Raw genomic sequence first — 22,127 nt, forward strand, 5'->3', positions numbered from 1 at the left:
GGGTTCGCTGGCTCCTGTTTCTCTCTCCTTAAAGTGCATTAATGTGTGATTATTTTAGGTGATTCTATTTAATATGATTTTTATAAAAAGCTTTGTGGCATGGTTAAACAAGTGAGGGTGATTGCACTGTGACATTTCGGCCAGGTACATTAAAGCAGACAGAAACAATTTAGTTGAGAACAAGAGCATGTTACCACCAAAGTGTAAAAAAATCATTTTAATACATCATTAATAAAATCTCTCCTCTCTAAACTGAAATTATAACACGATAAATTTCACCAAAAGTACAATTTTTCACCCACAAACCTAAAGCAATTTTACAATTAATTCAGCTAGCCGGGCCACGCCATAAAAAAATTGAACTGTGCTAACATTTTCAAAAAAAAAGGATGCTTTGCATGTGAATATTTGGAGGAATTGTGAGCTTTCATTTTTGTTTACTTGATTCTATAAAAAGAACTTGACGAGTTTAAATGTATATTTTTATCATTCGTATATTGGTGGAGTATACATTCTGAAATTCATAATTTCTCACAAGTTGAACTTCCATTTCCCAAATTATCCTGAATATCTAGAATACATGAAGTTATATTATATACAAGACACCTAAAAAAAAAAAGTTTGAAGATTCAGTTTCAAAACAGCATCTCAAGACCTGTTACACTCTTGCGCTTAAGTGGTATAAAATCTGGAATGGTTACATATTCAACATTGAGCTAGCAACGCGAACCCTGCCCATATTGAGAGGAACTCATACCCTCTGATTTCCGGGCGATGAACTAATTTCACGTTTGTTTCTCGCAAGTCTAAATGCACAGGCCCAAGCATTGTGGAGCCTACCAAATCTATGGAATTGAAATGAGAGTGAAGACAGCCACATAGCACAGCTCTCCTTTGTGTTGGGAGATTTTGGTGGGTAGGTTTTTCTCTGGCCTCAGACTATCCTACTGGGCTTCCTCACTTCTAGGAATCTTGACCGGTCCAGTTCCACTAAGTGTTTAGAAGACCAGTCACATTAATAATTCACATTGGAAGGCATGACAACATCCTAGTTTAGATCAGCAGTTAGTTAGGTGCTATTAAAACCAATGTTAGAGACTGACCGCTGCACCGTACTGTAAATATGTGTCATGATACAAATGCATGGCCTGATACAAATACAGCAAAGTTTGGCATCTGAATCTTCATGTGATTTTACCACGGAAGAGACTTGCTTCATAGGAACTACATTCAACACAAATGATAGTGAGCTTTGATCTTAAGACAGTTCCAAGTGTCCTGACCATAACATCATAATGAGCAGATAAACTACGACCAGGCCTTTATAGACGTCATCCCTTAAGAGCCTGCTAGGATCAAGATAGTTAATAAATTTCATAACAGTAGCTGCCATTTTATTTTTGCAGATGTTTCTGTTTATATTAGAGCTGCTGGTTACACTATTGCTCAGATTATTCAGTCTCTGCCTTAGAAAAAGGATTTAATCTTTGTTCTCGTTTTCTGTGACTCAACGCATTCTTTGGAAATAAGCCGCAAAGGGTAAAAGGGTGCGCACTGAAGGAACTTGCATTGCGTGTTTCAGAAGCGGGTTAGTACTGACACTGAGCATTATTATTGCATTACAATTGCAAACGTGTCAATCCTTGTTTTGACACTTGGCAGTAAAGCGCTCAGGTTAACGTATATATTCAAAGTAGTTATCAATTAAACACCAGTCATGTCTTATCTTTGCAATTTTCTTTCTTCCACTCCAACAACCCAGTGATCTACACACGGTATGACTGCACAAGCGTCACCCCGGAATGAACCCAGTCAGTGGTTTGCTCCCGAGGCACCATGGATGTCATTGTGGAGCCCAATGCTGCCCGCCCACACGTGGTAACTGCACAAATCAGGTGGGCTGTGATCGGGAGCAGAAACTCTGGGGAGATTTGATCCCATCCTGATTCAGCAGTACCGGAACCAAACATACTGCTTTGATGAGGTTAGCTAGCTCAGCAGAGTCTGCGTTCCGCACAGCATTTCCCTGGAAAACAATGGTGGAAGGGTGGGGGTGGGGGGGAGCAGTGTCTTTCAATACACAATTGAAAGTTTAAGGGCACAGGTAATCCAGTTTTTCTTTCTGAGTTCCCCCCCCCCCCAAAAAAAAAGGTTACCCCATCAAACCAAATCCTTCTTGGTGCTGTTTCTCAGACATCAGGTACAAGTCAGGTCAAACTGCTTCACTATGCTCTTTGCACTATGTGTGTGTGTGTGTGTGTGTGTGTGTGTGGGGGGGGGGGGGGGGGGGTGGGGACCTCTTGTGTTTTCTCCATGATTGCCTGCGTAGGGAGTTTCCTATCTCAGCTAACTCTCTGGTGCTCACCAATTTTTTTAAAAAGGCAACAAAAAGGAGTGGGCAGCTCAGGGGAAAGGTACCAGAGCCCCGGATTTATTTGTGCACATCATCCAATATCAAAGGTCTGGTAACACGAGTCAGCTGCCCAACTCTTACCCGCTTGTTCCACAGGCCACAAAAGGATGGGTTGAAATTATGTTGATCACGACACCCACGTAAAATGTCTCAATATTATAACAACCTTTGCACAAAGTTAATACTTTCACACAAGACCTTTTCCTTTTAACTCCTGGTAATAATACATTCAGCAAGATTGCTTCATCAGCCTACTGGCATCCAGTCTCATTGCATCAAGCATATTAAAAAAAAAGTCAGTGCTCCGGTTACCCCCAGAGAGTGAAATGTGTCTTCAACGTTACACCACAGAAAACAGAACAAAGCTTAAAATACGTTGGAAGGAAATCCCAGGTTTCCTTTAATGCTCGAAGGGAAAAACACTCGGGTTTTTGATGACGGATTGGACACGGGCGAGTCAGTGGATGCGTCGTGTGCCGTAGTGATTCATGGGCTCTGTCTCAGTTAAGGGAATGTTGGGTTTTCTCTCAGGTTCCGAAGCTTCTGTATCCTCGGGAGACAGGGGCCTTTGTTTGTAGAAATCCGAAACATATCGCACCTGTTATGGAGAGAAATTCATTATAAAAGAGGAACGTTTTGGAGGGCAAGGTCACATATACATATTATGTATTGCAATACTCTTCAGGCACCTAGTAGTGCACCAAGGCAGATTTTCATCCGTTTTCATTGATTGTTATCCCTGGAACAGGTCAGTTGCCAGAGGCTTGTAGCTTCAAGGGCACCACTCCACATCAGAGGTGCCTGACCATGGGCGGCATTCTCCCCTACCCGGCGTGACGGAGGGTCCCGGAGTAGGGGAGTGGCGCCAACCACTCAGGGATCGCGCCTCCCCAAAGGTGGGGAATTCTCCAGCCCCGCGCCGGAGCGGTTAGCACCAGAAGACTGGCGCAAAGAACCGGCGCCCCCGGCAGCGGGGCTGGCCGAAAGGCTTTCGCCGGTCGGCGCATGCGCCAGCAGTGACGTCAGCGGCAGCTGGCCGCTGACGTCACTGCCGGCGCATGCACGATGTGGGGTTCTCTTCCGCCATGGTGGAGGCCGTGGAGGAAAATAGTGCACCCAGGGCACTGGCCCGGAGTCTGAGCGGGGGGCCCCAATCGCGGGCCAGGCCACCGTGGGGGCACCCCCTGGGGTTCGATCGCCCCCCCCCCCGCCCCCCCAGGACCCCGGGGCCCGCTCGCGCCACTGATCCCGCCGTTCCAGAGGTGGTTCAAACCTCGGCGGCGGGAGAGGCCTCCCAGCGGCGGGACTTCGGCCCATCCGGGCCGGAGAATCGCCGCAGGGGCCTCTCCGATCGGAAGTGGCGAGATTTCGCCGCCGCCACTTCCCGGGTGGCGGAGAATCTCTGCCATGGTGGGGGCGGGATTTTAGGCGCCCCCAGGCGATTCTCTGACCCTGCTGGGGGTCGGAGAATTGCGCCCCATGAATCTCTCCCACTCCCAGGGCTGGCTTAGAACAGTGGCCTAAACAGCTGGCTTGTAAAGTAGAACAAGGCCAGCAGCGCAGGTTCAATTCCCGTACCGGCCTCCCGGAACAGGTGCCGGAACGTGGCAGCTAGGTGTTTTCCCACAGTAACTTCATTTGAAGCCTATTTGTGACAATAGGCGATTTTCATTTCATTCATTCTTACCGACAGCCATTGGTGTGTTGGAAGGATTTATAGTTTGACACTCAACCTGTTTGGCTGCGTTATGGACACACCGTCCTTGGCCATCAAGTCCTGGGGTGGGACTCAAACCCAGAGTCAGGGACACCCACTGCGCCACAAGACCACCCACCGATATTGTACATACACCACCTATACAAATACAGCTATATAGCTATGTCTCTGTCTAAGGCACTTTATAAAAAAACAAATGGAGAATCTCATTGGGCAGGTTGGAAAACTGCTGGTGAATTGCAACGCATTTTCAAACCAAATAACAATTGTATACAGCCCCGTGTTTTAACAAATGGCTTCCTTCCCTGAAGTCAGTAAATTGAACAATTAGGACTGGAATAGGAAAATTTGGTTGGGGAGTTGGTGAAAAGGACTCATGAATTTAAAATGGTCACCAATTAAATAAAGAGAGAGAGAAATTTCTTCACACAGACGGCTTGTTGGTCCACGGAAGGATTTGCACAGACAGCGGGTGAAGCATATATTTTGGTACCCTTGAAGCCAACACTGGATAAATTTATGAATTGGAGGAAGGTGTAGGGAAGGTAGCAGGGCAATGAAATTAGTTTGGTTTGCTCGAGGCAAGAACCAGTGCAAACACAAGATAAAAGCAAATGACTGCGGATGCTGAAATCTGAAACAAAAACAGAAAGTGCTGGACAATCTCGGCAGGTCTGACAGCATCTGTGGAGAGAAAAAGGAGCTAACGTTTCGAGTCTGCATGACTCTTTGTCAAAGCCAGTGCAAACATTTAAAAAATTAAATTTAGAGTACCCAATTATTTTTATTTTTCCAATTAAGGGGCAATTTAGCGTGACCAATCCACCCAGCTTGCACATTTTTGGGTTGCGAGGGCAAAACCCACACAAACACGGGGAGAATGTGCAAACTCCACACGGACAGTGACCCAGGGCTGGGTTTCGAACCCGGGTCCTCAGCGCCGCAGTCTCAGTGCTAACCACTGCGCCACATGCCGCCTGCAGTACAAACATGATGGGTTGAACGGACTCCTTGGAGGCCTCTGCTAAAAACATTGACGATTCTGTGGGAGGGAATCCAAGGAGTTGGAGGTGGCCATGATGGGTGAGATGATGTTGACTAGTCTTTCTGCACCCACTTTCTTTGCTTCTCTTCTTTCTCTAGGTAAACTCCTCTGGTACCTCAGACACTGTGAGCCTAGATACGGAGTGCTGGCAAGTTGTTTCGTTGGCAAAGGACATGGGAGGGAAAAAGCGACTCAACGACAGGTGTGTACAGAAATTAGGAGCTGGAATGGTGGCTTAATCCTATTCCCTGGCATTCTTGGACAAAGCGGACAATCTGAGCTTGGGTATTTTCCAGACCATCTCGTTTCGTACAGACCAACAATTAAAATCAGAGATTCTGACGGGGGCAGTGAAATAACTGCCACTGCACCAATGACCCGGAAGCCAAGAAACACCAGGGCAATTGTGCCTTCAATACTCACAATTAAAATAGCGACAATAGCTCCTTGCAGGAATCCAGTCAGCACGTCACTCCAATAGTGCCGGTAGTCAGAGATGCGGGTATATCCCACATAAATCGCAAAAGCCACCAGGAAGAACTGGATGGTTGGCCGCAGAAGCCTGGCCCATTTTGCCTGTAATCGGACCTGCACATACAGCTGGAATAGAGAGAAAAAATATATATTAATGGAAACAAGCATTTTCTTTTTTTTTAAAATACATTTAGAGTAGCCAATTCCTTTTTTCTAATTAAGGGCAATTTAGCGTGGCCAATCCACCTACCCTGCACAATCTTTGGGTTGTGGGGGTGAAACCCACGCAAACACAGGGAGAATGTGCAAACTCCACACGGACAGTGACCCAGAGCCAGGATCGAACCTGGGACCTCGGCGCCTTCAGGCAGCAGTGCTAACCCACTGTGCCACCGTGCTGTCCTGAAACAAGTAGGTTTAGAAAGTAAACTACTCATCAGAGATGGAAAAGGCACAGAATCTGCAAATGATATACAATAGTGAACAAACTGTCATTCGTATAGCGCCTTCCATATCCTTATGACACCCCAAAGCCTTTCACGGCCAATTAATTATTGTTGAACTGCAGTCATTGTTGTGTAAGCAAACGTGGAGCCAATTTGCATTCAGCAACATTACACATCTAATGAATGTAGAACAGGAAGAACAGGGTGGTGAACATCTGGAGCAAGCTACCAGAGGCAGTGGTAGAGGCGGGTTCAATTTTATCCTTTAAAAAAACAGTTGGACAGTTACATGGGCAGGGTGGGTATAGAAGGATATGGGAATAATGCGGGCAAGTGGGACTAACCCACTGGGCGGCATGGACAAGCTGGGCCAAACGTCCTGTTCCAATGCTGTAAACATCTATGACCCCATACTGGGAGAGCTCGTGTTCCTCTTTTCTCAGTATCATAGGATCTTTTACAACTCACCAAAATGGCCCCAGCCTCCCAGTTGATGTTTCATGTGAAAGGGGTCATCTCCGGCAGGGCGGCACTCCCTCGCTGCTTCACTGAGACAATACCCAAGCAAACCAGTAGATGGTTGCAGACCACACCAGCACAATGAATTGCACAATCTGAAACATTTCGTGCAGAAGAGGAGGCCAAGAAATGGCCAAACAGCTTAAAAATAGATCTTTTTGAGAATGTCGAACTGCAACAGCAGGTGGCAGTGCAGAGCCAGCAGCTGGCTGGGAATGAAGGAAAGCTAGTGCAAGCAACCCAAAAGAAACAAAACCTACAAAATTAAATGAAGCTATTCCACAGGAAAATGTTCATCACAAAAGCGGAGCTGAAGAACTCAACCACAAGTGCAGTCAGGCACAACATCAGGCAGAAAAGGTACTCAAAAGAAGTTGCTGCCCTGAAAGACTGAAGAATCACTAGCAGATCTGGAAAAACATGGAGTTAAAAATGACATTGAATCCCACTTCAGCAAAAGCTGTATTAGAACTATCAACAGTGGCAAATCAATGCATTGAAGCACAGTGTGAGACGGCAAGAGGAATATCAGAAAATAAACAGTTGTAAAAACAGCTATCATCCTCCAAGGCCAAATACAAAAGGGCTACATAACTCTTCAGCAGAAGTGAAGACCATCTTAGGAACAACAGGACAAAGTTGAAGAGACGCTAATCAATTAGAAGAAAAATTCAAGACAAAGCAACTGATCTTTGTGGGGGGAAAAGTTGAAGGACTTTCACATGAGTCAAGGATCTCTCGGGTCTAGCTTCGATGGAAAATTATGAAAAGTAGCAAAATTAATTTAATACCACTCCGAATTGAAGAACTGGTTGGCTCAGCAATGATCCAGCTGAATGGAAAAGAGGCATTGGAAGGAAAAGCTGTCGAACTTTCCAAGCTTTTAGTGGACACTGAAGCTGAGAGTAGCACAATAACAGAACTGAAACAAGTTAAGACTTCAGCGGAGACAGCCTGGGCCAACAGCGAAAGCAAAATGGAGGACTAGGACAATGTTCTGCTTCAGACAGAAGAAGAAAAGACAGAAATGAGATCAGAAAATGTAAACCTGCCGCTGAAGATCAAGGAACCTGAAGAACAAGCACCAGGTGCCTCAAACTTACCGACAACAAATGAATTGTTGAAAAATTACATGGCTGAAATAAAAATTAAAAAACCTCAAATTCAAGAAAAAGTTGAACAGTTCCAAGAGAGAGAAGTTCTGTCAAAGCAGCGTGAAGAGCCTAAGAAACTATTAGCAGCTGTAACATTGAAGAATGTACGTGGGTGCAACGATAGCACAGTGGTTAGCACTGTTATTCACAGCGTCAGGGTCCCAGGTTCAATTCCCACTTGGGTCTCTGTCTGTGCAGAGTCTGCACGTTTTCCCAGTGTCTGCGTGGGTTTCCTCCGGGTGCTCCGGTTTCCTCCCACAAGTCCCGAAAGTTGTGCTGTTAGGTGAATTGGACATTTTGAATTCCCCCTCAGTGTACCCGAACAGGCGCCGGAGTGGCGACTAGGGGATTTTCACATTAAGTTCATTGCAGTGATAATGTAAGCCTACTTGTGACACTAATAAAGATTATTAACATACAGGAATTAGACTCTGCAAAGGAAAAACTGTTTAACCTAGAGTACAGACTTCCACATACAAACGATGAGTTTGCTAATTAAAAAATTTGAACCTAAAATTTTTTTATTTTTTTTTAAAGTATCGAATTCTTATTTTTCCAATTAAGGGGCAATTTAGCATGGCCAATCCACCTACCCTGCACATCTGTGGGTTGCGAGGGTGAGACCCACACAGACACGGAGAGAATGTGCAAACTCCACACGGACAGTGACCCAGAGCAGAGATCGAACCTGGGTCCTCGGCAGCATGAGGCAGTAGTGCTAACCACCGCATCACTGTGTCTAAAAATTAGAACTTGCTGAACTTCAAGTATCAGGAATGTCGACTAAGGAGCACAAAGGATGCCTGATACACGAAAAGGAATTACTGATAAATCAGAGCAGTTGTTGGAATGTGGAATTAACAGGCAAAACCGATGAAATTCTTGAACTTTGGTCCAATATGAAGTACGTTAAAGATGAGACGGGCAGCATGGAAGAACAAAGCAAGACTTTGGTAGCAAAAAACTCGGAAACAAGAACAACTGAACTCACCAGAGTGGCTGCTGAGCTGAATGTAAAAGGGATTGTAAAGTAAGAGAGGAAACAAATAATTTGTGAAACAAATGGAAATGATGGTTCCATACTTTTTGAGAAGTCACGCCCAGCAACATCATGGCTGATGAAAAAGAAAATCCAGGTCCACCCCAGGAATGCATGGAGAATGGACTCCAGAAACAGTGGGTCAAACCCACAGTGTCCGAAAAACGTGGTCAGGCTGCCGACAAAGAGAAATGCAACTCGAAGAGTGTGCAAAAAAGTGATTCAAATGAAGAGATTCAAACACAGAGTAGCTACAATTTGAATGCCAAACCGACAAATTCAACTCGAAATAACGGAGACCACTATTCCTGGGCTGGTTTCGCTCACTGGGCTAAATCGTTGGCTTTTAAAGCAGACCAAGCAGGCCAGCAGCACGGTTCGATTCCCGTACCAGCCTCCCCGGACAGGCGCCGGAATGTGGCGACTAGGGGCTTTTCACAGTAACTTCATTGAAGCCTACTCGTGACAATAAGCGATTTTCATTGCATTCCTCCAAATTTGACAAAACAAGATCTGGAGGAGTTGTCAAACCTCAGGACTATCGAAATGTATAAAGTCAGAGACTTGAAGGGCGAAAAAGGGGTTGCAAGCAAAGGCGGTAGAGCTGTAAATCATAGAATTTACAATGCAGAAGGAGGATATTCGGCCCATCGAGTCTGCACCGGCCCTTGGAAAGAGCACCCTATCTAAGTCCACACCTCCACCCTATCTTCAGGTGATGTCCCGGAGGACTGTCGAATAGCCAATGTTGTTCCTTTGTTTAAGAAGGGCAGCAAGGATAATCCAGGGAACTACAGGCCGGTGAGCCTTACGTCAGTGGTAGGGAAATTACTGGAGAGGATTCTTCGAAACAGGATCTACTCCCATTTGGTAGCAAATGGACCTATTAGCAAGAGGCAGCATGGTTTTGTGAAGGGGAGGTCGTGTCTCATTAACTTGATAGAGTCCTTAGAAGAGGTCACAAAGATAATTCATGCAGGTAGGCAGTGGACGTTGTCTATATGGACTTCAGTAAGGTCTTTGACAAGTTCCCTCATGGCAGACTGCTACAAAAGGTATCCCACCTCACCTTTTTGGATACGAAGGGCAATTTAGCATGGCCAATCCACCTAACCTGCACATTCTTTGACTGTGGGAGGAAACTGGAGCGCCTGAAGGAGACCCACGCACACACGGGGAGGATGTGCAGACTCCGCACAGCCAGTGACCCAAGCCAGGAATCGAACCTGGGACCCCGGTGAAGCAACAGTGCTAACCACTGTGCTACCATCAGAGGACCGGAGAGGAGCTGTAGTATTAGGGTGTTCAGGCAGAACATATCAGTTGCAGATTATTGAGCCATCAAGATTCTAATCAGCTGCTCCTAGAATTAAAGGAACACAGGAACTACAAGATAATGAACAAAAACCAAGCAAATTGTTATGGGCCAGGGTTTAGAAAACTCCGAAGTGTATTATGGAGTTCACCTGACCTACAACTGTTTATTGATTTTGGTTATATGAGTGTAAGGGCCTACCTTTCAGGTGTCATTCAACTGAGGCCTTAAGTACATAAATCAAAAACAAAGTTTATTCTACGAATTCAGTTAACATTTTATAAACACACACAGTAAGCATTTTGTATCAACTACAAACATAAATTCCCCACACAGCTACAGTTCTCCCTATATATAACCTTTAATAACTTCTCTTTCTGCTGTTTCAATTTGATAACAACATCCAATACCAGGAAAACCCTTTTAACCAAAACAGTAGGTTTGAATTCTTTCCAGAAAACAGTTAGCACTTTTAAATTATCAAGTGATCTGGACACCTTTTAACATACAGAGAGAGAGAGAGAGAAGAGAAACCTTCTTTGTCTGAATCCAGCTTCCAACAGTGTAAAACGAAAGTAAAACTCAGAGCCACAGCCTAGCTCTAGCACAAAGTGAAAGTAAAACCCAGAGCCACAGCCCAGCTCCACCCACACAATGACATCACTGAAGCCATGTGATAAGCCAAACATTAAAGGGGACACTTGCATGACACTAATCCAATTTATTTTCTACCATATTAGTGATCACATTACAATGACATGGAGCAGTTTTGTTGTATAAATGCTACACTCAAAACATTTAAAATTTGATGACCTGGGACATTAAATGTGCTGCAAAAAGCCAATCTGATTACCCAAGAGGCTTGTTATTTGGGGAGTTGACACGATCCTGTCATCAAAATGATTTTTCAAAGATTGTTTAACTTTAGCACAAAAACACTGTCCCTGTCTTTCGCTCCTGTTTTCCCGAAGCTGCTGATTTGTGGTGTGGCTCTGTTCCCATGCGGCCAACCATTCTCAAGCATCTCACCCGAGACCACGCTACATACGTGAACCCACATAATTGAGAGACTGGGTTATCAAAGCTGTACCCCTGGCATCCATACATTATGACATTCTATGCTTACTGAAGTAACACGGAAATAGCCACAATAAACCAGCGACCGGGATCTGTTGCAGAGAATCCCGCTGCCGTGAACAGATGGAGAATTCCGCCCAATGAAACGAAAGAGTGACCATTTACCACAACAACAGTAGAGCCATAATCCGAGACACTGTGCCTCTTGGAGGAGCATTGCTGATGTTAAGGATAGCTTTTGGGAGTTGAGTAAAAAAATGTAAGAACGTGCTGGAATGTGTTGTTTGCCCGCGTGTGTGCATTCAGTACTGGCTGGCTTTCAGTCAAATCCATACCTTGGTTTAAACCTACTGAAGTAAAACGGACATTGAGCTCAGCAATAGATATGATTTATGTATTGGGTCGAGTCCAGCATAGAAAAAATGATTCAAAGGTCAATGCAATTGGAACCAAATTCACAACAGACTATCACACATTAGGAGCCAACACAGCTTGAGGGATTGGATAGTCTAATAAGTTGGGACAGTCGGGTAGAAGAAATGCAATGAAACTCTGTTTCTTCTCAACAGCATGGTAGCACAGTGGTTAGCACTGTGGCTTCACAGCGCCAGGGTCCCAAGTTTGATTCCCCGCTGGGTCACTGTCTGTGCGGAGTCTGCACGTTGTCCGTGTCTGCGTGGATTTCCTCCGGGTGCTCCGGTTTCCTCCCACAGTCCAAAGGCGTGCAGGTTAGGTGGATTGGCCATGATAAATTGCCCTTAGTGACCAAAAAAGGTTAGGAGGGGTTGTTGGGTTACGGGGACAGGGTGGAAGTGTGGGCTTAAGTGGGTCGGTGCAGACTCAATGGGCTGAATGGCCTCCTTCTGCACTGTATGTTCTATCAGCTTGGTAACAACACACAAATTATTCACGCACTCATAGTAAATACACTTACTGCCCCCCGGGACAATATTTCCACATTATTACAAAAGCAAAATGTTGCAGATGCTGGATATCTGAATTAAAATCGGGCATTGCGGAAAACATTCAAATCAGGTCAGGCAGCATCTGTGGAGAGAAATGGAGTTGACGCTTCAGGTGGATGAAAGGGTCGACTTGTCTCCCCCGATGCTGCTCAACCCGCTGAGTGTTTTCACCAATTTCTGGCTCTGAGGGGTTGCTGTATTTCTGCAGCTGTTCACAACGCTGGACTGTTGATGTGATGTTCTTGTCCCAATTCAGGAAGGCAATCATAACAACTGTTTCTCACCAAATACGTCTTAAACAGAGAAAGGGAAGCAGAAGACGATGAAGTGAGCTTGCGGAGGTGACAGAAAGCATGATCAAAGATGTAGATTTCTCACGGCGCTGAGGACCCAGGTTCAATGCCGGCCGTCGATCACCGTGTTGTGCGGAAAATTTTCACATTCTCCCCATGTCTGTGTGTGTCTCACCCCTACAACCCAAAGATGCGCAGGTAGGTGGACTGGCCACGCTAAATTGACCCTTAATTGAAAAAAAAAAATCAGGACAAAGGCAACGTGTCTGGTGGATTTTTAAAACAAAAGGAAAAAAAAAAGGAGAAATGGAAAAAAAAAGCAAAGAACAGAACCTACATTTACCTCATGACATTCCAAAATCCTGTGCAGCCAATCAAGTAGTTTTGAAGTGTTGTTTCTGTGGTAATGTAGGAAATGGAGTAGCCAGCCTTCACACAACAAAGCGGTGACCAATAAGATAACAATCAGATCTGTCCTTGCTTGACAGAGACGGCACGGTGGTTAGCACTGCTGCCTCATAGCGCCAGAGAACCGGGTTCAATTCTGACCTTGCGTGACTGTGTGTGGAGTTTGCACAATTTCCCCGCGTCTGCGTGATTTTCCTCTGGGAGCTCCGGTTTCCTCCCACAGTCCAAAGATGTGCAGGTTAGGTGAATTGGCCGTGCTAAATTGCCCCTTAAAGTGTCCAAACGTTAGGTGGGGTGACGGGGTTAGGGCGGGGGTTTGGTCCTAGGTAGAGATGCTCTTTTGAAGGGTCGGTGCCGACTCAATTGACTCCTTCTGTAGAGATTCTATGTTGGTTGAGGGAAAACTGTGGGCCCGGAAACCGGGAGGCCCACCATAGCTCTTCTCCAAAATAGTGTCATGGTGTCTTTTCCATTCACCCGAGGGAGAAGGTCGGACCTCAGTCGAACATCTCACCCAAAAGATGGCATTATAGAAAGTGCACCGATCCCTCACTACTGCCCTGGAGTATGTGCTCAAGTCTCTGGAATGTTACATGGACCTCTGATACCTCACACTCTTGATGCGTTAGGGCCACCACCGGAGCTACAGCTGATACCAAGGGAATGCAATCCAGGACTGTAGGGCCAGAAACAGCTGAGAAAGAAGCGGAGGAGATACACTGGTACACTCACTCAGTCATTGCATGTTTGCAGTGCACAGCGACATTCTCAGACGCCAAATATTGACTCCTAAACATAGGAATTCAACACTGCATGGGAAACCAATAATTTCCAAAGCCCCCATCATTTTAATCGGTTTCAAAACCACCAAATTATTAAGCATCTGGGGTTGATTCATGGTCACTCTATTGTGTTAGACTAAATGGATTCAGATAAAGAGAATGACTGAATGGTAATGTGGGTTAAAGCACTCTTGCAGTTAAGATAGTAAGTCCTGTTAGAGATACACACCCACCTCTTGCACAGACTTGAAAAGCAGTAGTTGCTTATTTAGAGGTCAGTCGCTAGAGGGAGTTCTCAGAATAATGACAGGCAGGTGGGACATTGCTTTCTTGTAGGATAATTCTTGGAATTTTCTTTCACAATCATCTTGAGCTTCAAAACCTCACATCATTTTTCAAAAAATCATTAACAGGATGTGGGTGTCGCCGGCTAGGCCAGCATTTATTGCCCATCCCTAGTTGCAAAAACAAACTATTTCCTTCCTATAGCCCTAATACCTCAAGAGAAAGTCGACTTCTCTTCATATCACATCGCTGAAATTGAGTCACTTTGTTTCATTATTCATTCTGACTGACAAAACCAGAATTTATTGTCTATTCCCACTTGCCCTCGAGGAGACAGAGATAAGCTGCCTTCTTGAACTGTTGCAGCCTCTCCAGTGACACGACACCCAAAGTACCAGGATTTTGATCCCAAAAAAATGATGGAATAGCTCGATAGCTCCAAGTCGGGTGTGATGTGGAGTGGATGCGGTTCCCACCCGCCTGTTACCCTTGTTCTTCTGGTTGCTCTGTAGCCTGTTCTAAACTCAATTCTTCTCAGAACTTCAAAATTGTGAAACTCTTCATGGACTTCAGCCTCGACAGATTGCGGTTTTAATTACTTGCCCTTTTAACTCCAATTTACCGTCCTCTTCTTTTCTACTGTTTAACTGTACGGGCCCGAACTCTCCTCGACTTTTTTTTATTTTTAAGAAAAAAAATCTGCGGCCTCCACAACAAATCTGACTGAATCGACATCAAAACCATTCCGGAGGATTCGGAAGATCACGTGGCAACGCGGCCTGTGATTAATCAGCAGGGGCAGATGGAAAGACATGACCACATAAACTGGCAGCGATTAACAACAGGTTGGGTAAATCAAGTGGGACGCTCAAAATGGAAAGGTCTTTTTCTCTTTTGAAGTTCAGGTTCCAGAGAACAGCTGAAGAAATGGCTCTGGCCAAGTCACACAGGAAAGCTGACTCAACAGATGTCTGCCATTGAAGAGGAGCAATCGAGACCTGCAGCCTGCAATTACTATTCAGGTTTCCAAATCAAGTCAGGTGATGGGAAATCTGGCACCATTTCTCTCAGCTGGAATGGGTTTCAACAATCCTCGAACATTTCACTTTAAAAGACAGTGCCTCGTCGACTTCCGGTCGGCGAGCGAAGCGGTCGCAGGGAGAGGGGCTCCCGCGGGCGGCAGAGAGCAGGGAAGGGACCCCCCCGGGCAGGCCGGTCGGCGGAGGAGCATCGGCGGCGGCGGCGGCGGCGGCAGCGGGTCTCGGCGGCAGCGGCGGCGGCAGCGGGTCTCGGCGGCAGCGGCGGCGGCAGCGGGTCTCGGCGGCAGCGGCGGTGGCGGCAGCGGCGGCGGCAGCGGGTCTCGGCGGCAGCGGCGGTGGCGGCAGCGGCGGCGGCGGCAGCGGGTCTCGGCGGCAGCGGCGGCGGCAGCGGGTCTCGGCGGCAGCGGCGGTGGCGGCAGCGGCGGCGGCGGCAGCGGGTCTCGGCGGCAGCGGCGGCGGCAGCGGGTCTCGGCGGCAGCGGCGGTGGCGGCAGCGGCGGCGGCGGCAGCGGGTCTCGGCGGCAGCGGCGGCGGCGGCAGCGGGTCTCGGCGGCAGCGGCAGCGGGTCTCGGCGGCAGCGGCGGTGGCGGAAGCGGCGGCGGCGGCAGCGGGTCTCGGCGGCAGCGGCGGCGGCAGCGGGTCTCGGCGGCAGCGGCGGCGGCAGCGGGTCTCGGCGGCAGCGGCGGCGGCAGCGGGTCTCGGCGGCAGCGGCGGTGGCGGCAGCGGCGGCGGCGGCAGCGGGTCTCGGCGGCAGCGGCGGCGGCAGCGGGTCTCGGCGGCAGCGGCGGGTGGCGGCAGCGGCGGCAGCGGGTCTCGGCGGCAGCGGCGGCGGCAGCGGGTCTCGGCGGCAGCGGGTCTCGGCGGCAGCGGCGGTGGCGGCAGCGGCGGCGGCGGCAGCGGGTCTCGGCGGCAGCGGCGGCGGCAGCGGGTCTCGGCGGCAGCGGCGGCGGCAGCGGGTCTCGGCGGCAGCGGCGGCGACAGCGGGGCTTGGCGGCAGAGGGGCTCGGCAGCGGCAGGTCCAACCCGGTCCAAACCCCCCCCCCCCCCAACGCAGGCCAGGAGTGGTGCGGCAGCGGCAGGCCCTCTTCCCCCCCCCCCCCAAACGCAGGCCAGGAGCGGTGCGGGACCGAAGGGGGGGCCAAGCCGGAGGCAGCGACCAGGAGGCCGCGGGGTGCGAAGTGCGGCAGCGGGGACCCCCCCCCCCCCCCCCCAACCCAACCGGCAGCGACCACCACGTGGCAAGAACAAAGGGACTGGGCAAAAGCCTCTCTCTCTCTCCTGGGTGAGTGAGGAGAAAGGAAGGGGGAGATAAAACAAAAAAAAGACTTATATTTCTGTTTTTTAAAAAAAACCCAAAAGAAAACTGGTAAAGAGAAAGGGGGGAGTATATACTATTTTCTCTCTTTATACACTCGCTCCCAGCAAAAGTAAGCCCATCGGAGAGGAGTTGCATAAAAGCGGGGAGGAGGAGAGAAAATAATTAAGAAATAAATAAATAAAATAAAGGGGGGGGGGAAATAAATTTTTTTAAAAAATAAAAAAATAATAATAATAAATAAAATAAAAATAGGGTGCGGAAAAGGGGGGGAAAGAAAAACAAGGGGAGAAGAAAAGATGAAAGGGAAGGGGGAGAAAAAAATGACAGAAGGGGGCCAAGAGAAAGGGGGCACCAGAAGTGGACGGGGCAAAGGGCAAGTTAGCTCGGGTGAACGAGTCAGCACACGAAGCGGCGGGAAGGATGTATCGCCGCATCAAAAAGAGCTGGACAGACAGGTACCCTCTCCCCTGGGGTTAGAGGGGGGCGTGAACTGGAAGGCAGCCTTGGCCGAGGTGGTGAGGGAGCAGCTGCAGGCAATCAAGGCAGAGTTGAAAGCGGACGGAGAGGCCGCAGTACAGACAGCAGTGGCCAGGGCCATGTCAGGGGTGCAGCAGGCTCTGACCAGATTGGAGGAGAAAGTGGATACCCAAGGGGAGAAACTGGCAGCCCATGAGGCAACCATTAAAGAGCTGGAGAAAGCAGCGACCGACATGAGCGACCGGGTCACGGCCCTGGAGAGGGAAGTGGCGAGACTGGGTGCAGCACAGGGGAGCCTGAAGGGCAGGGTAGACGACCAGGAAAACAGCTCGCGAAGGAAAAATGTTAAGATAGTGGGCCTGCCAGAGGGGGTCGAGGGCAGAAACCCCACAACATTCGTGGCTGCGTTGCTGGGCTCCTTAGTGGGGGGGGACACCTTTCCCACCCCACCGGAAATGGACAGAGCTCATCGGTCACTGCGCCCGAAGCCCAAGGAAGGGGAACAACCGAGAGCAGTCATAGCCAAACTGCACCGGTACCGGGATAGGGAGACAATCCTGCGCTGGGCCAAGGAAAATAGAGCCTGCAAATGGAAAGGGCACGCCATCCGAGTCTACGAGGATCTTGGAGCGGACATAACTAAGAGACGGGCGGAGTTCAACAGAGCGAAAGCAGCCCTCTACAAGAGCAAAGTGCGTTTTGGTATGCTGTACCCAGCAAAACTCTGGGTCACATACCAAAACAAGGAATATTTCTTCACAGCCCCTGCTGAGGCGAATAGGTTCGTCGAGGAGCACGGGCTGGAAAAACGCCATGGGAGGTAGGGACGAGGGGCCCATGGCAAGGAGAAACGACATGCTGACGGGGGGGGTGGGGAGGGGCGAGGCAAAGCCAGCCCCCTCCCCCCCGGCAGGAACACCCAGAACAAAAAACAACCCACTGCCCAAGGGACCGCTCCAGGTGGGAGGCCAGGCCCCAGCACGAGGGAACGGGAGTATTGGAGAAGGGAGAGGAGAAGCGGGACAGCAACCTCTGAGAGGGGAGCCACTGTGCTAGCAGGAAAGCTAGCGACGGGGGCACGCAACAAAGCAGGGCCGCAGCGCACCCCCAACAGGGGGGAAGGCGCCAGGCAGGGGAGGGGGGGGATCACCCATTAAAGTCGGGAGAGCAAATGGGGACAGGAATAGGGGATGGAGGGGCAAAGGAGGGGTATACAGGGGAGGGGGGAAAAGGGAGAGAACGGGGGGGGGGGGCACTCGGGGTGCGAGAGACCAGGGAGGGGAAACGCAGGGACAAAGGGACAAAAGAGGCCAGAAAAGGACCAGGGCCACAAAGTGCCACAAACAAGGGCTCGAAACAGGGAACCGCTGCAAGCACCCACCCAGTACGGTCTGTGAGCAAAGGGGCCCCCCGGAGTGCAGGGGACTACCCGCGTGGCGGACACACAGTGGACGGCCATGGCGGGTGCCCCCGGGACAAGGGGAAACCCCGGAGCGCAGAGACCCGACCGCATGGGGAGAGCAGTGATAGTGGCCATCCTGGACGGCCCCCTAACAAAGGGAAAACCCGGAGGGCAGGGGCTCGTCCACCAGACAAATATGGTTAATCCCACAGGAACGAGGGGGCAGAAGCCCCCCACCAGGATAGTCACCTGGAACGTAAGGGGACTTAACGGCCCAGTGAAGAGATCTAGAGTCCTCACCCACCTCAGAAATATGAGGGCCGACATAGTCTTCCTCCAAGAGACGCACCCGAGGGAGCAGGACCAACTGCGGGTAAGAAAGGGCTGGGTGGGACAAACCTATCATTCCTGTTACGGGACAAGGGCCAGGGGGGTGGCGATCCTGATTGGCAAGAGGACAATGTTTAGGGCGACAAAGACGGTTACAGACCCAGGGGGGCGGTATGTCATGGTCAGCGGGGCCCTGGATGGGGCGCCGGTAGTTCTAGTCAACGTGTACGCGCCCAACTGGGACGACACGAGCTTCATCCAAAAGACCATGGCAGAAATCCCGGACATAGCGACGCACCGACTAATCATGGGGGGGGACTTCAACTGTGTACAGGATCCAAAGACGGACAGATCAAACCCCAGAACGGGGAAAACCTCAAACATGGCAAGGGAACTCAGTCACTATATGGAGCAGATGGGAGCAGTGGAACCCTGGAGATTCTCCCACCCGGGGGAGAAAGAATTCTCTTTCTTCTCCCCAGTACACAATGTGTACACCAGAATTGACTTCTTTGTGGTGGGGAAAACGGTGCTTCCAGGGATAGACAAGGTGGAATACTCCGCAATTGTGATATCAGACCACGCCCCACACTACATGGACGTGCGGCTGGAGACGGGAAGGGCCCAGCGCCCCACATGGAGGCTGGACGGTGCCTTACTAGCTGACAAGGCCTTCAGCGAAAGGATAGCGTGGGCCATAGCGGAATACACGGAGAACAACCAAAACGGGGAGGTCTCATCCTCCACGTTCTGGGAAGCACTTAAGGCCGTACTAAGAGGGGAAATCATTGCCTACAAAGCGCAAAGAGATAGGGAGGAAAGGGTGGCTAGGCAGAAGCTGGTCGACTCCATACTGGAGGTAGACCGTAAATACTCCGAGGCCCCGACCGTAGAGCTCCTGGCGGAGAGAAAAGAACTACAAAGGAACTTTGACCTGCTCTCCACCAGGAAAGCAGTACACCAACTCCGCCAGGCACGCGGGGCCCTGTACGAACACGGAGACAAAGCCAGCCGCCTGTTGGCACACCAGCTGAGAAAGCAGGCAGCCACCAGAGAAATTGCACAAATCAGGGGTACCGGAGGCACGTGGGAAACAGAACCAGAGAGGATTAACGAAACCTTCAAGGCCTTCTACCAAGAGCTATACACCTGGGAGCCCCCAACGGGGAAGGCTGAGATGAACCGGTTTCTTGATGGACTGGACATACCAGTCGTGGAAGAGGGCAGAAAACGGGATCTGGAAGCACCACTAGCACTGGGAGAGATCATGGAGAGCATTAGCTCCATGCAGACGGGGAAGGCGCCGGGACCGGACGGATTCCCGGCGGACTTCTACAAAAAATTCGCGACAGCGCTGGCCCCGCACCTGCGGGAGATGTTCACAGACTCGCTAGCTAGGGGCACACTGCCACCCACGTTAGCACAGGCCTCAATCTCGCTGATACCTAAGAAAGACAAAGACCCAACGGAATGTGGGTCATACAGACCCATATCTCTGCTGAACGCAGACGCCAAAATACTGGCCAAAATCCTAGCCAAAAGGCTAGAAGACTGTGTACCTGAGGTGGTCACAGAGGACCAGACGGGCTTCGTCAAAGGCAGACAGCTTACCGCGAACATCAGGCGCCTGCTGAACGTGATAATGACCCCCTCCGGGGAGAGAACACAAGAGGTGATCGTCTCCCTGGACGCAGAAAAGGCCTTCGACAGAGTCGAATGGAAATACCTCAGAGGTACTGGAGCGGTTCGGGCTTGGAACAGGGTTCACCGCTTGGGTAAAGCTCCTATACAACGCTCCCATGGCGAGTGTACGGACCAACAATACCAACTCCCAATACTTCCAGCTGCACAGGGGCACCAGACAAGGATGCCCACTGTCCCCGCTGCTGTTCGCACTAGTAATCGAACCGCTAGCAATCGCGCTCAGGGCAGCAAAAAATTGGAGGGGGATCCGAAGGGGAGGTAGAGAGCACAGAGTCTCACTCTATGCGGATGATCTGCTCCTCTATATCTCGGACCCACAAAGCAGCATGGACGGAATCATAGCGCTCCTGAAAGAGTTTGGAGCCTTCTCGGGCTACAAACTCAACATGAGCAAAAGTGAGATCTTCCCAGTACACCCGCAAGGGGGGGGGGGGGGGGGGGGGGTGGGGGGGGGGGGGGGGGGGGGGGGGGCAGCACTAAAGGGGCTGCCGTTCAAACAAGCCCGAAATAAATTCCGCTACCTGGGGATCCAAATAGCCCATGACTAGAAAGGGATCCACAAATGGAACCTCACCAGCCTGACGGAGGAAGTTAAAAAGGACCTGCAAAGATGGAACACACTCCCGCTCTCCCTCGCGGGGAGAGTCCAGACGATCAAAATGAACGTACTGCCCAGGTTCCTTTTCCTGTTTAGATCCATTCCGATCTACATCCCCAAGGCCTTTTTCAAAGCGCTGGACAAACATATCATGGCGTTCGTATGGGGGGGGTAAAAATGCTAGGATCCCAAAGAAGGTCATACAAAAAACAAAATCCAGGGGGGGGCTAGCCCTCCCGAATCTACAATTCTACCACTGGGCGGCAACAGCCGAGCGAGTAAGGGGATGGATCCAGGAGCCAGAAGCCGAGTGGGTGCGTGCGGAGGAGGCCTCCTGCATGGGAACCTCCCTCCGGGCCCTCGCCACGGCAGCACTCCCATCCCCACCCAAAAAACACTCCACCAGCCCAGTGGTGACGGCCACCCTCCAATCCTGGAACCAACTGCGGCAGCAATTTGGCCTGTACAAAATGTCGGACAAGGCTCCCATCTGCAACAACCATAGGTTCAAACCAGCACTGACCGACGCCACCTTCAAAAGGTGGAGGCAGGACGGGGGGACACTGACAGTCAGGGACCTATACACGGACGACAGGATCGCAACACTGGACGAACTGACAGAGAAATTTCAGCTAGCTGGGGGGAACGAGCTACGGTACCTGCAGCTCAAAAACTTCCTACGAAAGGAGACAAGGACATACCCACAACCGCCACGACGGACACTACTGGAAGACCTACTGGACGCAAGTATCCTACAGAAAGGGAACTGTAGTGACATGTATGACCGACTGGTAGATAGGGACGACACCGTACTGGACGCAACAAGAAGGAAATGGGAGGACGACCTGGGGATGGAGATAGGGTGGGGACTCTGGAGCGAAGCACCGCATAGGGTCAACTCCACCTCCACGTGCGCAAGGCTCAGCCTGACGCAACTAAAAGTGGTACATAGAGCCCACATAACGAGAAACCGTATGAGTAGGTTCTTCCCGGAGGTGGAGGACAAATGTGAGCGGTGCTAAAGAGGCCCGGCCAACCACGCCCACATGTTCTGGTCTTGCCCCAGACTTGTGGAGTACTGGACAGCCTTCTTCGAGGCTATGTCCAAAGTGGTGGGGGTGAGGGTGGAGCCATGCCCGATAGTGGCGGTCTTCGGGGTTTCAGACCAGCCAGATCTATTCCTGGGGAGGAGGGCGGACGCCCTTGCCTTTGCCTCCCTGATTGCCCGCCGTAGAATCCTGTTTGGCTGGCGGTCAGCAGCACCACCCAGAGCTGCAGACTGGCTGTCCGACCTCTCGGAATCTCTCCAAATGGAGAAAATCAAATT

The 22,127-nt window shown here is 50.1% G+C and overlaps 1 protein-coding gene across 4 annotated transcripts in view; it reads right to left on the reverse strand.

The window, feature by feature from the left end:
• Window positions 1-202: 202 nt before the first annotated feature.
• Window positions 203-22,127, reverse strand: part of plpp2a (phospholipid phosphatase 2a) — a 113,707-nt gene continuing 91,782 nt past the window's right edge. For all 4 annotated transcript variants that reach the window (XM_038777319.1, XM_038777318.1, XM_038777320.1 and 1 more), the window contains 2 exons: window positions 5,599-5,775; window positions 203-3,011 (listed from right to left, as the gene is read on the reverse strand). In XM_038777319.1, coding sequence (XP_038633247.1) covers window positions 2,871-3,011; window positions 5,599-5,775 — 318 coding nt within the window. In that variant the 3' untranslated portion in view covers window positions 203-2,870. The remainder of the gene's footprint in view (window positions 3,012-5,598; window positions 5,776-22,127) is intronic.

The sequence above is a fragment of the Scyliorhinus canicula genome, chromosome 18 (genome assembly GCF_902713615.1).
Source record: "Scyliorhinus canicula chromosome 18, sScyCan1.1, whole genome shotgun sequence".
NCBI lineage: Eukaryota > Metazoa > Chordata > Chondrichthyes > Carcharhiniformes > Scyliorhinidae > Scyliorhinus > Scyliorhinus canicula.